Source organism: Trachurus trachurus (genome assembly GCF_905171665.1).
Source record: "Trachurus trachurus genome assembly, chromosome: 1".
In the NCBI taxonomy this organism is placed as follows: domain Eukaryota; kingdom Metazoa; phylum Chordata; class Actinopteri; order Carangiformes; family Carangidae; genus Trachurus; species Trachurus trachurus.
The window spans coordinates 21,739,403-21,756,819 of NC_139891.1; the positions used below are offsets into that span (position 1 = coordinate 21,739,403).

The 17,417-nt window shown below is 40.7% G+C and overlaps 1 protein-coding gene across 1 annotated transcript in view; it reads left to right on the plus strand.

Moving 5' to 3' along the window:
* Positions 1-17,417, plus strand: part of gstcd (glutathione S-transferase, C-terminal domain containing) — a 52,908-nt gene that overhangs the window by 1,337 nt on the left and 34,154 nt on the right. The window contains exons 2-4 of the mRNA XM_083971673.1: positions 712-1,170; positions 2,566-2,832; positions 6,640-6,733. Of these exons, the coding sequence (XP_083827799.1) occupies positions 712-1,170; positions 2,566-2,832; positions 6,640-6,733 (820 nt within the window). The remainder of the gene's footprint in view (positions 1-711; positions 1,171-2,565; positions 2,833-6,639; positions 6,734-17,417) is intronic.

The following is a 17,417-nucleotide window of genomic DNA, read 5'->3' on the forward strand; positions in this document are numbered from 1 at the left end:
TGTTTTTAATTGTAGGTGAAATGGACGTAGTCAAAGTAACACATTTCCAAATAATTGATTCAGATTAACTACCATTATAACTAAGTCTCATATCCGAAAACAGTAGGTAAGCAGGTAAAGTGTTCATTTGCAAACATGTAATTCAACATACATGTACTGTATATGAAACAATACTGAAGTGGGCCCCTGCCCTGTGACTTAGGGGTTTTGTGGGCCCTACTGGGCTGTCTATGTCGTATATAGTAAGTATAAACATTAGTGACATGAATTGATTTATTTTTGTTTGGTTACAATGAAATAGTTTGTCTCAATTTTTTCTCCTGAAATTTCATTATAAATTACACAGTTCTTCACCAAAAACTCCCAAGGAGAATTTCTAGAGAAAATAAGGTCAAGTCGTACCATTGTTTGTTGTCCAAGCTGTCAGTAGTCCTCTGCTCTCTACTTGTTCTTTGACAGGTGTAACTTGAAATCCTCTCTGGTTTAACAAGATTTCAGAGTTACTTCACTTTCCTCTAACACACAGAAGGAGAGTTGATCACATTTTTTTAATTAGGCTTTGATCCCAATACTAGCAGCTCAGAGAAATCAGTGTAACATTCCACACATTGAACAGTTGATCATCGTCCGTCAGTTTAAAGACAGTGCTGTGTTTGTCCTGTGTTGTGCTCCTAAATCTTTTTTTTTCTAATCTCTTTCTGATGCCCTTAGGTGAGCAAGTGGACCAGACTGTGTGAAATTGGCATCCCCTCTGCTGTTGAAGAACACCTCCGAAATCCCACAAATCAATTTCAGCAGCTGCCTCTCTCCATACTCACCTTAGAGCAAAGACTAGCAGAGCCTGTCAAAGTCCACAATGATGACAAAATACGGAGGCAGAAACTCCAAGAGCAGAGGCAGAATGAAAAGAATGAATCCCCTGGAGGCCAAGGCGATGTGGACAATGAGTCCAAACCTGGACAGTCAGCTCAGGCTTGTGATACACTTGAGCTCAGGGCTGCTTTGGCCAAACTGTCTGTGGATTCAGTTCCAGGTCCGACCACTAGAGAGAACTCTGAGATCAGGAAAGTGAAGACCACAGATCTCCCTCCGCTGGAGCGCGTGTTCGCCGAAGGACTGTACTTCACACTGACTGATGTGGTGCTGCTGCCATGCATCTATCAGTACCTGGTAGGGACCTTGGCATTTATGATTTATATTTGAAAGTTTTGTCAATAATGAAACCCTTGTGGCTAAGGACTCTGCTTTTAAGTTACTGCATAATTTAGATCAATGAGTACACATCAATGCTAAATCATTCTAGTAGGTTTCCTGCATTAGTATTACGTTTTGACCCAAAACAATCTTAACAACATTTACTGTAAGCAAAAATTCCCATTACTGTACCATGAGCAACCAAGTGCAGCCATGCGAGGCTTTGTCTCTTAACATAAACAATGGGACACATAGCTGAGGTCTGATGTCACCATATAGATGGTGCCATTCATGCAACAAGACCCCCATTACACGTATTTACAGGCATTTTTAATGCCTTTTATTATTATGACTTGTCAAATTATGCGTGACTTTTGGTTTTGACACACTGGTCAGGGTGAGCAGACAGTACATCCAGGTTCTTTCAGACCCATCCAGGCAGAAACTTGAGTTAAGAAGACTCGCTGCCTAAGACTTGGCACAGGTTTTTGCTCTCAAAGGTGGTCCAGAGCCACCTGGCAAAGGGTGATAACAGTGTATGGGAGAGCCTCTATTCAAATGCAGCAGATTGAAATGCATTTCAATGACTTTACTTTGGGAACATGTTTCTCTCTGCAACAGATCGGGAAACTGGTGGGTTGTTATCTTGACCATAAAACTCAGAACTTCTAAAAAATCTTTTAGCCAGACTTGCTCCATATTCATTACCCTTAATGATTACATATTTTACAAGCAAAGTTTGTTATGGCAATTAAAGTACCTGCAGTGGAGACCAGAGCGTACTACTGCAGCTTAGTTCAATGGGATATTCTTATTGATCAGGATGCTGCACTGTCAGGCGGTAGAAGTGGATCTCAGCCTCCATTTCACCCCTCAGCCGTCTCCTAGCGTTTCCTCAGCTGTGGGAATGAACTGAAGTTCTCACAATGAGGCTTTTAGTAGTCAGCTGTGCTCCAGTGGTTTCCAGTTTCACACTCAGCCTAGCGTGTCTCCTCTTAACGGCCATTACTTTCCACGACACATGGAGCCACGGTGGATCCTTCCCACTCCACCCACTTCTAGCACTGCGGAGTTGCCCCTTCCTCCCCCTCTGTTTGTGTCCCCGTCTCATCCACACACACAGTCACACACAGTGACACTGCCTCTCTGATCACGTCTCTGTTGGCGTCCTCCCCACCTGCCAGCGCTGTTTTGATGTATTTTCTGGCTTGCCCCTCGCGTGTGTGTTTCTGTCCACAAGTGTGATGAGAGAATTGTGGTGGGACCTGACGTCTCGCTCTGCTGGACAATGACACCTGAGATGAGTCATTTAATCAGCGTCTCCTGCTTTTTCTTTCTCCTCTCTTTCATTCCTTGCTTTGTCTTTGATAGTGTTCCCTCCAGGCCCACGCTGCAGGCACTCTACACCGACTCCCCTGCCTGCTGCATTGGTACAGCCGCGTTCAGGAGGTACCTGGGGTCCTTCGGGCAGCCAAGGCTTGTGGCATGACCCTGTCCATCCCCGATGTTTCCACATCCAGACCCTCAGAGCTGACAGCAGAGGACAACCCACCTGACCTCCAGGAGAATGAGGAAACCCAGGAGATGACTGAGCTGCCTTTTGTTGGCGGCCCCAGGCCCACAATGACGAAACTTAAAGTAAATTATTACATTTCCTCACTTATCTCTCATCATGCTGCACCTCTCCGTGATCTCCAAACATATTTGCATTAACACACACACACACACTTGCTGTGTAAATTGAAGAGGCTGTCTCCCATTGCCCCTCCACAGCACTGATAGACAGTGTGGAGGCTCCAACTGGTTGTTAACCATTATCCCTATAATTTCATGCCTACATTTTCTGCTGATTGTGCCTTCAGGATTGCAGCTCTAAGTTAATGTTATGGCTCCTGGCAGACTTTCTTAATTGCTGAAATGTTCGTTTTTCTGCCAGTGCCCTAAACGTAAAGTGCTTTCAGTCGCAGGATTAACATTTTAAGTGGGCTGTTTAAAGGTTTTAGGATGCTTATCTGTACACATGATTTTTCTCACATGGAGAATGTTTGTATGACAGTCATCAGTCAAGACAAACAAACAAAAAAGCGACCTTTGTTCAAATGAAACAGTCTGTTTATAACAGCAGTATTTTACTGCCCTCAGTACATTTTAACATTCTTGCTCCAGTATTCTCAGTGGATCCCATTTCCACTTGCTGTTGTGCAGACAGCGCACATTCAGCTTATCCTCATTTCAGGTGCAATAAAAACAATGAATGCAGCCCAAAACAAAACAATGTTTTACAGCCAGGCTAAGCAGTTTCTAGCAATGGCTGAGAATCTTAGTGGAAAGAGACAAGACAGCAACAGTACTAGTGTAACATGTCCACACTCTTAAAAATGTAGTTCCCACTGGGAACATTAAGACATGGACATTCATAGCTTACTTTGTGCACACACTGCCCCAGCAACACATTTTAGGATAGTATTTCAGCAGGATTTGAACAAGTGCAGCTGTTTAAAATGGGTTTGTCCTCTCACGACTGAGCCTTCAGACAGTTCTCTTGGCCTTGTTGCTCTGCTCCCTCAGCAAAGATCTGTCTGTGATTTCTTGCTGGCTAAGTGTCTGTAACCAAGTGATATGAAGGGATGGGAAGGGAACAGTAAAAGAGGTCTGGGTGGTCAGGATGGGATGTGTCTTAAACGTGCCATGTTGCCGGATGAAATTTAGTTAAGGCACAGATGTGCTCAAATGACAGTTTTCATGGCTGGTTGAAATCAGACATTAAAACTGAGAGAAATGTGCAGACACACACACACACACACAGACACATGCACAATGGCTACCATTCTTTTTTTTTGCCGAGAGGGATTACAAGGATGACTGCGTGTCGCCACCATCATGTCTGCAGTGCAGCTGTTGTGATGTCTTGGCCAAGGTGCCTCTGTGTGTGTGTGTGTGTGTGTTTGTGTGTTCATATGTTTTCATATATGACCGTGTCTCTGTCAAAGCAAGTACATAGAGACAGAGAAGGTTGTCGTCTGACTTTGTGACACGTGATCCCTCACTGCTGCTAACCAGACGCGCCAGGCTCATCTAGCTGCACTGCTCACAGTATAAATGGCTCATAAACTCTGCCTCTTTCCCCCTTCACTTAACACACAGTGATGCATGCCAGTCAAACGGCCTGTGCAATGAGGTGTAGACACACAACCTGCCTACTAAACGTAAACAAAATTGTAGCTCCAACACTACAATGCAGTATTCAAACTTGTCTGCTACTGCTCCCCACTTGATTGACAGGAGTCTCACTCTCCCACCTACTGACATTAGCACAGCTTAATTTCTGATAGCAGTAAAAGGAAAAAGATCTGGGATGTCCTGTTGTAAGGGCAAGGACATTTGTCCTCCAGAGACTGATATTACTCATTGTCTATTCCTGTGGAAACCTCTTGTTGTATATGACAGATTATGTACTTGATGCCTAGAACAGCAGGTTCATCAGGGTGTTGTGTTTACATCAATCCCAATGGAAGCTTGAGCTGATAAACACCCACGTCTACTACAGACTAATTTGACCCAGTTGAGATCGCCAATTGTGTTGCTTTCCATTGCCAACAAAGGGTCGATGCAAGTCTTTGTGGATTTTTTTAAGGGCCATATAGTTACTCTTGGTCCAGTCGAAGGTTTTGGCCATTAATCACCATCAAGCCAGCTCAGTTTGTATTGTCTTGTGTGTCAGCACAATAATAGCCAGCTAATGCGGCTTTAGATTATGACTGATGCAGCTTGCAGATGTGATCTAACCAACACAGACATGATGGTGATCTTTTGAACCACACTGTTACTGCCTCTCATTTAATATTTCTGTTGTGGCAGAAGTTGAGCTTGACCTCTACTCCCAAGCTTGTTTTCAGCCTCTAACTCTTGACCCTGTGGCCCAGCTGATGCCATGCAAGGCAGATTGAAACTTGCTGCCCTGACATATCCTGTATCATTTTACTGTGATTTTAAGTAATCTTATATTGATGATACATATATAGTCAGATAACATGCTCTTGAACGCACCAAAACATTTTACTGGCAAACTAATATTGAGAATTTTGGAAGACTTTAGTCAAATATCTGAAAATTACCTTGTAGTCCAGTGATCGAAAAACATTAAGCCCTTTAAAGTCCACTCCAATAGATTTCAATAGAATAATTCTCTAAAATATGCTACTAGCAGCATATTTTAATATATGTTGTAACATAACACCACACAGAATGCCATATTAGCTAGTGAAGCAGTACTTAGAACAACTAAATATTTTCTTTATAATTGGGTTTATTACTGGGCTGTTGCATTGCATTCCATTTCATCATGCAAGTGTTTATATTTTTCTGATCTTTAATGTATGTTACAGTGAGTAGGCAATATGCTTTGAAATGTTTACCAAGAAATGCAATTCCCACCGCACCTTGATTACTCTGGTGTTGGTATGGTTGCATTAAGTTCAGTAATAATGAAACACAGGGTTGCCATGATAACTAAACAGGATTATACACTACCCGTCCAAAAAAAAGTCACCTCTTGGATTTAACTAAGGTAATAGGTAAGAGCCTCCCATTGGATAATTATTACTGCATAGATGATTATGTTTCAGCTGGCAACAACTTACAGTATCTTACCCTAATGCAGTCTCATTTCTTAACACTATGTCGGAAGACACATCCTGTGGTCGTGGAAAAGATGTTAATCTGTTTCAGAGGGGTCAAATTATTGGCATCAAGCAAATAAAACATCAAATAAAAAAAAGAATGAAAAGAATAAGATATCACATCAGTATGTTGGTATTGGTTTTGCGTGAATTACTGTCAGATGCCCGTATATCATGGACATTAACCAAACTGTGAATGATATTTTCCCTGCTGCGCTCACCTATTCATGTTTATTAGAGGTTATGTAGGAGCTGTTATCAGTATTAATTAGAGAGGCAATTCATCTGAAAGAAAATGTGCAGTTTAGAGTCATCCTCCGAAAGGGACATCTTAAAATGAATTTATTTCTACAAGAATGACTCAACACCACTTTCCTTCCTTTTATAGACTGTCTCTAAGTACATTTTATTGTTCCAACCCTCTTATCATTAAAGAGAGAGAGAGAGAAAAAAAAGTGCTTTACCTTTTCTGCTTTGATTTGCTATGTTTCTACAGTAGTTCTCAGAAGTGCATTGGATGTGCGGAAGCAAGTGTTGTGCTGGTGAAACATTTGTTCTCTATTGAGAAAGTAATAAATGCGCTAGTGGAGGTTTTTCCTCAAGTATAGCCTCTGATCAGTGTGAGTAAGGTAACAGAGGCCTTGTTCAAGAGCAACTCTCTTTGATTTGCTTCATTACAGCCATTTGGACCACAGAACCTCAAGGCTGTGGAGGGGTTTCTATGGTAACCTGTGTATTTTTGTGCGCTTGTGTGTTCCTCCCTTAGGAAAATGGCATCGAGGCAATCTTCACTCCTCATCCTTGCCCTGCCTGGACCCTCCCGTGGGACAGCTTACCAGGAGCTATCAACCCTACTGAAGGTAAGAGTTACAGTAGTACAACTGGTGGCTCCCACCTTTGGTCCCTCAATGTTTCTTTCTCCGCTCTGCCCTTGAACTCTTTTCTGCACTGTACTTTTTAAAATTCTTTTTCATAAAAATATTTTCATTGTTTTCTCTCTCTTTACTTTGTCCAAATACACCTCTTTCTGTCTGCACCAGAACATCCTTCTCTCATCGGTTTTACCTCCCCCACCTCTTTATCTGTATGCCTCGACATCACTCCCTGCTCCTTCTTTCTTTCACCTTATTACTTGGCCAAAGTCAAAACAAATACTGTATATGGAGCAAGAATGAGGAATGTGTATAAATATTTGCATAAAACCTTCCCTTGCTGCTGCTGTGGCCTGGTGATTTTCAGTGGCACCTCGCTGCCCCCCTCTTCCCCCTCAAAAGAAAATATTATCTGTTGACATATGGCAAAGCTTCCTATTCAGCTTCAGCTGGATGAGTTTCCCCATTAAAAAAAGAAGAATTTTAAAGTGCTTATCTCATTGTGTTATCCTCCTTATGTTGTGGGGATGAGCTCTGTGACAGAAACAGACTCAGCACAACAGAAACACACAAACATCCCTACACACTGGAGACACAAACAACTAATGTGCAATGTCAAACTTGTGCATATGCCTTGGTGGATAGTGATTGTGGTGAGAGCAGTATCTAATAGGCGGTGGAAGGGTTGTTGATTGCTGCCTCAGGTGGCACTGGTGAAGCAGAAAGAAATATCTGTTTCTTTGTATCCCTTTGTCTTGGCTGCATTATTTTTCTTCTTTAGTGAGTTGTCTGTGTCGCCAGTGATGCTAAATTGTGTGTATATGCAAGTGCTGGAGCAGCTGCAGGACATCAGTGTTTTATTATTATCATTATTACAAGGAAATGGAGGAGGTTGGTACAGACACATATGTAGATGTATGAATATTTAGACATTTCCTTCTTTCTTCATCATTTTGCCATACATATATTTCTTGCGACCTTTCATTTTCACTTATGTGGAAAATCGTGACGAGCAGAACCTTGCTCTCATCGTTTATTTCCTCCGCTTATCAGAGAACATGGGGGAAATGAAACCAGAAAGACATTTAATCACTTCGATGAATATGGTAGCATAAGTTCAGCTTCCCTCCATGTCTTGCTGAAGGCCCAACGTCCAATTTGTTACATTATTATTATGTCTGTATGTAAGTTTTACTTTAAACGGTGTCATTGGTGCCATTTTCTTGTCATTTCATCAATCCAATATGGACTCATTTTAACTGTTGCATCAATTGGTATATTATTTACATTAGGACCACATATATAGTGCAATTAGAAACACCAGGTGCGGCATCTATATTTAAGACAACATAAACTCAACACAGACTTAAATAAAATCATCATATTTAACATTTATTCCAGATCCTATCAATAAAGTATAGACCTGCACTGCATCCTTCCTCACATTTTGCTTGTTTTGTGCACTTTCATCAGCTGGTTTAAACAGTGACTGGTCATGTCCCTGTACATGTTGGATTACTGTCCTGACTGAGATTTAGGGACCTTGTATCAAAAGGACTGCAAGTCTTTACCCAATATGGATGTGAACATCCTCAAACACAAACATAGTGGCAGTAGAGGAGGTAGTCTATGTGTAATTGAAAGGCAGCACTTTACCCTGATTGTCACCATTTTATTTCAAGGACAAAGACCTGGATTGGTGTTATAACAAAGAAAAACATGTCGCTATCCTGCAACTCCTACCACAACGTACAACTTAATCATCCGTTCTTATCCCAGAATCCCCTGCTGATATCCAAACAGAAGTACTCTTGATGGTGTGGGCAGTGTGTCTATTCTGAGAGTGAGGATTGAGGAGAGGGACTACATGAGCAGTGCCACTTCGGTCGGCACTCTGCATGATAAACGGAGCTGTTGATATCTCCTTCTGCAGTATATGGTCGGTGGCTAGGTACTGCATTTCAGTTCTGTGTAATTAAAGAGGAGCAGAGACGAAAGGCAGCCAATTTGTCCAGAACTCCACCGCGTGGGCTTTCCCATCTATCTGCCCCTGCAGCATACACCAATGGCTACACACACGCCTACACGTACAGTACTAGAGGGAAAATTACAGCACTTTCCCCTTGCGTATGCAGAAATATTTCCATACCTGCAAAACTAATATACCATACGCCTTTGACAGCAGTCTTATTTCTATGTATGGGACGGGTTTATCTCTTTCATGTAAGTGCATAACAGTTCAGTCTGCAAGTTGGATAGTTTTGGCTCTCTACCCCCAGAGCATTGAATTTAAAATGAAACTGTGACCAGCAGGTCAAAGTGCTGATGTTCACCTTTAATTCAAGTCTTTGCATCAGCATTCAATTTACAGTTTTTTGTTTTTATTTAGCTTTTTTTTTCAATCCTTGTGCCCTCTGAAGGGAAAGGTTACAGTTTGCACATCCACTATGGGTGTGAACACTCCCAAGATCTTTTTCAAAGCTGAAAGTCAGCACTTTAATCTTGTAGCTGTTTTCATGTGAAATGCATTATTAAGGTGTAAAGCCAAAACAATAAAGAACACATCACTGCCTTGATACTTTCCGGCTGCACCTCTCTTTCTTTCAGACTTATAGTATGTGCTCCTCCCTTGGTTTATTTATTGCTCCAGTCTGTTGACCCAACTAATTTGCATTCAATGGAAGCGCATCCTACATGCACATGTTCAGGTGTGCATAATGTACAGAGAAACAAAGAGACCACTGTGAATGTGAGTTGGGTTTTTTTTGTCCCTTGATGGTAGCAGCACCAAATATGCTGAGGGCTGCCTGCAGACAGGTAAACAGCTATGTGAATACAGGGGCCATTGTGTAAAGCAGCCAGTGTCTCGTCTCCAGTGCCTCACTTAATGGAGGCAGGGGGGTCGGCAGCGAATAAAGCAGACTAGAATGATGGAGTGTGCGACAGTGGGAGATTGAGATAGGGGTGAGGCCGCATGAAGAGAGACCGGGGTTATCAGGAGAAAACAAGGCAGGGGAAGAGGGGTGAACAAGACAATGAGGCATAAAAAAAGGGGAGGGCTGGGGAGGAAACCGCATAGTTGTCATGCTTGAGACATGCTGCTATTAGGTCCTCCAGGCTTGTTTTGGTACAAGGAGATGAGATGACTTTCTGTGTCTTTTTCTTTTTCTCTACAAGGGTATGACAGAAGTTGAACTGCTGGAGTGAAAACTGGCTCCATTTGTCTCTGTCTCCCGGCTTTGACTGCTGCAGAGATGTGATTGAGATTTCACAAACTCCACACTTGTCTGGTGTGATTTCTCCCTTTTCTTTATGGAAACTTTGAAGCCAAAAAGCTGAAAAACAGACATCACCATTATGATTATTTGGAGAAATATTATCACAGCTGTCATTACAGTTATAATTCATTATCCCAATATGTATAAACCTCATGTTAATAGACTGGACTTGGGAATTTGCTTTAGGGACAAAATCAAACTGCGGCACCCTTTGGAAAGGCTAAAAGGTACAATATTTTTGCTTTGTTCAAATATTAATTCTTTGTTTTGTTTCCCCCATAAATAACACACAATTTCAAAGATCAACAGAGCTCCCATCATGTGGCTTTGATGGTTTATTAACAATATTCAGCATATTCAGTCAATGTCTCTGTTTCCATCCAAAAGGTAACACCCCCCCCCCCCCCCCCCCCCCAGCACCTCTCAGAAAGCAACATTTATAGATTTCCATTGTGTTCTCAGCTCTTGTACGCTATATAGGTTACATGTTTCATTTGACCTTTAACAGAGCTCATTTTCTTCATGAACCTGAAAAAACTTTTTTTTGTCCTTTCCGTGAAGCTGAACAAGCTGTAACTACAACGCTGACATATTATAATCTTCTAAGAAATTCATAGTTCCCAAGTAAATGGTGATATGGACAGCAATTACATAGCATTTCTATAGTCTTATTGGCCACTCAAACTGCTTGTGACATTTACTCACACTCATACATCACACTCATACATTGATGGAACAGCCTTCAGAGGCAATGTGGGGTTCAGTATCCATTCAAGGATACATAGCTCAAAGGAGAATTGAACTACCAATCCTCTGTTAAGTGGACAACCTGCTCTACCACATCCAGCAGATACCAAATAACAACAATAACAATTTAGAGTTGTGTCTCAAGTTCAATCTTTACTCTCCTTCTAGATCTATCACTAACCCCTGGATGAAATATGTGGCTCTGTGGCAGCTAAATGTTTTACTATGGTCACCTATGTCTATTCTGCTGTTTTATGACAGATAAGAAGTTAGCACACATCTGCCAGCACTGACCAAACTGGTGTTGATGAGAGTGGTGATCATCTTACTGTATATCATGACCCATGTATCGCTCAGCCTGCATGGCAGCTGATGGTGTGTAGCTTTTATAGGGGTGATCCTTTGCAATAATGACTATTCAGCAATATGACGACCACACAGTATAAAGTGGTTTCACAGTGTCTCGAGGCAACATTTAAAAACAGTTTGCAGTACAATGTTTTTCAGATGAGCCGGAACCTGCTACTCCTTCACATCCTCCTGCGTCATTATCCTCTTTGTACTGAAATCCCAATCGAAATGTTAGAGATGCACCAGAAGTCACGGCCCACGCTCTCAAGTGCTGTGCTTGTTTTTTTTCTGTGCATTGGTCCAAATTGAGTAGTTAAACATCTGTCATGCTTAGTTTCCACAAACCGCTCAGACCATGTTAGTTTGGGAATAGGAGGACATGTCTGTAAAGATGCATGAAAGATGGAATATCAGTTGGGAACAGCTAACAGATATTTAGTTGTGTAGGAGGATATGTACCTTTTTCTCCTATGTTTATAAAAGGCTTCGCTGACTCGGACTTTAAGATGTTAAATGTGCTCTGGGACAGCGCTGTTGTGTCTATTTCATCCACTGTTAAGTCAGTTGGCTGTTTGTAATGCACATGATTTCCCCTCAGGCATATCATCTCACTGTTATTGAACTTAGATGAAGATAATTAGCTGGATTTGATTCAAGTCCAGATTTATGAATATCCCATTACATTTCCTTAATTTTCTCAGAGTAGATATTAGAGCGGACTAGATATATTGACTGAGTGCCCTGAGGACACAATACAATTTCTTTCAGTTGCACTTCACGCCAGTGCATTTAAAAAAAAAAAAAAAAAAAACTTTAAATAAAGGAATATGGTGGTAATTTTATTTCCCCACTTATTGAGAATTGTTTCCCTCTCGGTTAATTTGAACAGTTCACATAGGGCCTGGAGTTTTATTCGCTTGTAATCTGTGTAAAGTGCTTGTAGAAATACCCTCACAGTAGTTCTTAACTATTTCAGACAGAGATCAGATTGCACACAGTGGATATGAGGATACTGCCCACCTATATTAACTTGACATCACAGTTCAGTCAGACTGAATGCTGCTGTAATCAATATTTTTGTATCAAGAGTGGATCAAGTGGTAATATGATCTGTGGGTTTTTCTGTGGAGTGTGTTAGCTGATGGTCATAGTTAAGCATTTAGCAGGTCATGAGCCAGATATTTCCCTACGGAGCTGGTGGAGACCAAATTAGGGGTAAAAGGAGAGTGGATGTCGTAAAGATGTTTAAAGAATGTGCAACTCTTTGCCAACACATTCACCCCAACAGCCTAATATGATGGCAATATTTCAGCATTTTGTTTATACAGCTTGTTGTCAAGTTTCAGTAAATTGAAATGTTTCGGTTTGGGTTTTGTTGAACACAATTACACCTTCTCTTTAACACCTATAGAGCTTGGACACCACATTTCAGTCTTTCACCTGAATTGGAGTCTGTGTTCATGTTTTTTTTCCCTCTGTCCAGCTGTCAGGCTGAGTGGAGCACTGCTGAGAGAAGCACAGCAGGCTTCGTCACAGATCTGTTTAACCGCTGCCCTGCTACATCAACACATCAGTTTAGTTAGAGATAATGTTGCTGCTGATCCTCTCTCCCTTTCTTCCAAATGCATTCTTAGTTTTTGAGGGGATAGCCGTGCATTCAAAAAAAAGAGTGACAAGGGCATAGAGTCGAGACCTGGAGCAAGGTGATTTTTCAGTGAGTCTGTCTGCCTGTCAGGTGCTGGTCAGAAGGTGCTTGCCAATTCTACGGCTTCTGCCAGACAACTGTCGAGGGAAATCTGTTTGGAGGACCAGCAGGTCGACATTCCCCTCAATCACTTGTAAATAAATTCTAATAAATATCAATCCTCAAAGTCTGTATCCAGTTTCCCAACACTGGATGTATAGCCCACTTGTCACCTTTCAAAAATTCAACCGCCACATTCCTAATGCGTGTACTGAATGAAATATTCCACCTCATTGTGTCTTCGATCCAGAAATCTTACAGCTGGAAAGGAATCAGTTCCTCAAAAACAGTTTAGCGAAACAATGAACTTCCATCACACGGTGGGACAGCATATTTGTACAAAAAAAAAAAAAAAGTCTACAGCAATGCTAATGGCTTTGTGAAGTTGTGGTGATTTGTCCAAATCCTAATATGAGTTTGCTACAGTAACATGCCTTAAACAACTATGCTAGCCTTTTCAGGATTAGCAGCAGGGATAATATTTCACTTGTTCACCATCCTAGCTTAGCATGATAGTATTCTACCATTTGTTTGCAAACCAAATGCAAAATACAGCCGTGGATGATGGGAATAACATTAATTGAGCATCATTAAAGCACCAAACAGATAACAACTTTGATTTCATGATTGGGCTTGATGGGTAGTCAAGTGGATGTGACAGTAACAGTTGTAGTTCTTGAGAAGGACAGAAATGTTTAATTCAGCTTTCATGGCAATCTATCCAATAGTTGTTGATAAATTTGACTCAATGGCACAAATCAGGCTCTGTCATCTGGGATCCATAAAATGTTGTGCAGGAGTTGACTTTATCGCCTCGAGAGACAACAACTGTTTCTTTTCCTTTACAAAGTTTCATAGCAATTCATACAATAGTTGTTGAAATATTTCTGGTGATCGAACTAGCTGGCATGGTTAAGTACCACATGGGTAAAATGTTAATATGAGTTTTGCACTGAGTGCTGTCAGTGCCTGTGTAATTAAAGGAAAATTGCATGTTTTTAAAACTCAAGAGCAAGAGTTTTGGCGAGCATAAATTAATCCAAAAACACAGGTGTGATTTATTTATTTATTTTTCATTTTACAGTGCTGTTCGGGATACGTGTTTGTATGAGCTAATATGCGCTAACACCTCTTTCTCTTGGGTTTTAAGCTCCACACAGCAGGCTGTGACTCTCAAATCACTCCTCTCATTCTCAATTAATTGAACTCATTAGAGCCTTTAAATTGGAGATTTAAAGATATGCGGTAAACATGGGACCAAGCACAACAGGCAACCAGCTTTGTTACTCCCAATTAGAGGGATAATTGGCACTTTATTTCTACAATTCAAGTTCAAACACATCTAGACTCCCTGGAGGGTTACCACAGAGTTTCATTATTTGCAGTGATGTTTGAGTTGTGCCCATTTAAATGCAGAGCCACTGGCTGCCTCAATGATGAGCTCCTTGCAAATGTCATATCATGAATATTCATTTGTCTCCTTAGTTTTGTTTTGTTCAATAATCTCTGGTGAGCGACTGTGGTGTGGATACGAAGCGAAGACACAATTTGCCTAACCCTCAGCCAGCTTATAGTGGGTTTTGGATTACATAGTGTTTCTTATGCTGTTTCACTAGGCCCATAATTAATTACCTATTAATGTTTCCAGCCCTGAGTGGAATGTAAAACCAAATCTTTTCTCAGTTGGCCTCTCCTTTGGAGAACAGTTTACCATACTTTGTCTATTAAAAGCTTGTAAGTTTGGGGTAAAGGGAGGACATTCAAAAACATTGTTCGTATTCTTTAGTTTAACACTTTTCCCATCATAGAGATATTATGGCAAGTCTTTAAGGCTTTGACTTGGTAGAAGACAGTTTTTTGTTCCTTCATTAGATAGAACAGTAAGTAACACCACTGATTAGTGATCAGTCAAGAAAACTCTTTGATAACGTTTTTAACTAACATATACTCAAGTCAGTCACACAATTAAAACCAACATCTGCAGCTGATTATATACATAATATCTATATATGTTCATAAGTGATACATGAGGTTATTTGATATGGTACTGAGTAGACTGAAATTAGCACCCTCAGTTTTGAGTAGCAGCTGGGAACACCAGCAAGCTTATTGAGTCTAATGCAGGTTCACTTTTGTGTCGGAATATGTTTGTTCATCAGTCGGAAAAACGTATTCAATAGACAAAATAAAGTGGTGAACATATTCAAAAGTAGAACAGAACATCAACAGATAATGGTTAGTTATTTTGTTTCTATGATTTTTTTCATGAAGGATCACCTTGATAACTGATGATTCAGAGCTTCTTATGCATCAAAGGACAATAACTCCAAATAAGTACAAGGAAAAAAAAGATCTTGTTTTGACAAAACATTGATTAAACCAACAGGATGTTAAAAAATAGATATAAAATAGATAAATAAATGAGGTATAAAAACTATTTGGGTAATTAAAGGCAAGTGGAGCAGTATAAACAACAGTGTTTGTCGCCTTTTCAATATTTCCGTAGCAATACTTTTTTCTTACGTGACCGGGTCGCTGACCCTGTGCACAACCCTCAGGCCATTGCTGGCTTTTGGGAAGGTGGAGTTGGTTTGTTAGTCCTCTCCTCTAAACCTTTAGTCTTCCAGGCAATGGATTACAGACTCACACCACATGAGACCAGACAGTTTTTGAGTTGTGTACAGTACAAGCTGCCCTGGCACGTCAAGCCCAACCAACCCCTGTTACCATGTAGGTGGTATTTTGCTTAGGTGCAATGCAAAATCCCACTACACACTTTCATTTATAAACAGTAATCCAGACATATTCGGAGCATTGCTTTTAAGAGACCTTTATATTGGTTAATTTTTGTCAACTATTTAAAAAAAAAATCGTGGCCTGATCATATTGCTCAGCTTTTCTGAAGCTTCATGCTTCTTCAAACTATATTTTTTAGAAGAATGAGAAGAACCATAAAAATAACATAGCAATCATCTTTTAAGGTAAGTTTTTGGTATTATTGTTAGAAGCAAAATTCTGACATCTGAGACGGACACTGATTAAATAAGATAAGCTTAACGGAAAAATAAAACAAAATTTTCATGTCCTCATTAGTAAAAGTTATTAATGTGTGAACTTGGATGGACTTAGTCGGCCACAAACTCCAAATTTACTAGAAGCTGGGGTTGAGTTGCATTATACAGTGTGAAGTGAAAATGGTGGCATAAATTCAACGAAAGTTAGTGGAAAGATGCAAATAGGGGTGAGCAGATGCAGAGGGTGAAAATAAATGAAATGAAAGGTACACCCTGATTTGATGAATAATATTTTCCACTGTGTCTTGAACCAATTCGCTAACCCAAATTAGCAACTCCAAGCTGAAAACAGCAACATGATACTTAGTTTGGAAGGATGCTCAGTACATCTGTCAGCTTCATTTGCACAATTTATGGCTTGGCGTGCTATGTAATACCAGTTCACAGACACTTGGTAATTACAGGAGATGGAACTTCACAGAACAGGTCTGAATTAAATGCAGTCGTATGTGTTTCACGTTTGTTCTTAAACTTTTCCATTTTGTTTTCTTTGTGTCCCTCCTTCTGTCTGGTTTTCTTACGTTGTCGCTCTCTCTCTTTTGTCCCTCCTTCTCCTTACCTGCCTTGCATTGTCATCACATCTCCAACCTCTTACCTTTTTCCACTTTTCCTCCACAACCTCAGACCATAAGCATTGCTTTTACATGGAGGGGATATATTAAAATGTATTTGCACACTCCCCTGACAACACATGTAGAGCATTCTGTCCTTGTGAAAAGTAAGTGCATCACTTTTGTATTTGTTCTGCCCCTCCCTGAACAAAGTGATCTCGCTGGAGTCTCTCATTATGTTGGCAGAGGCTCAAAGGAAGGCTCAAAACTTATTATTATGTTCTGTATCTGGTGACCACTGAAATAGATGATGTGTCATATTTGGTTTCAGTGTGGTACTGTTAGATGTGCTTCTATTGTATGAGAGACCTCCCCCAGTGCCCACATCTAATTTGGCTCAAAAGACGGTTGTGTATGGACTTTGGCATGTGTCTCTGTTTCTGTCTGTCTGTGTCGTACGCCTTGCTGTTTCTCGAGTTTTCCCTCATGTTTTTCACACCCACACACGGTGTCATCTTACACCGCCATAGGGGTGAGTTGTCATCCGTGTGTGGGTGTGAGTTAGTGTGTGTTTTGTCCGCTTCTGCATTGACAATTAGACCAAATTGCAGGGGCTTCCATTCAAATTCAAATGATTATAGTGGCTTTTACATGTTCATTTGTGCACATGTGAATTTAAAACGCGGAAAGTCATTTGCATCAGCAGTTACTGGCACAAATTTGTCTTATTGTTAAACTGTCATGTCATATAATTGAGTTATTTGGGCTTATATGGCTCGGACGACTGAAGAGAAATGGTAGCTTGTGAGAAATGTTTTGCTCATAGCCAGGCAGGTGGCTCAGAGAGTCAGAATAATGATTCATCCAAATCCTGCTCCAATTATCCAAGGGCACAAGAATTGTTTGTGGCCACTCTGCAATCCCCTT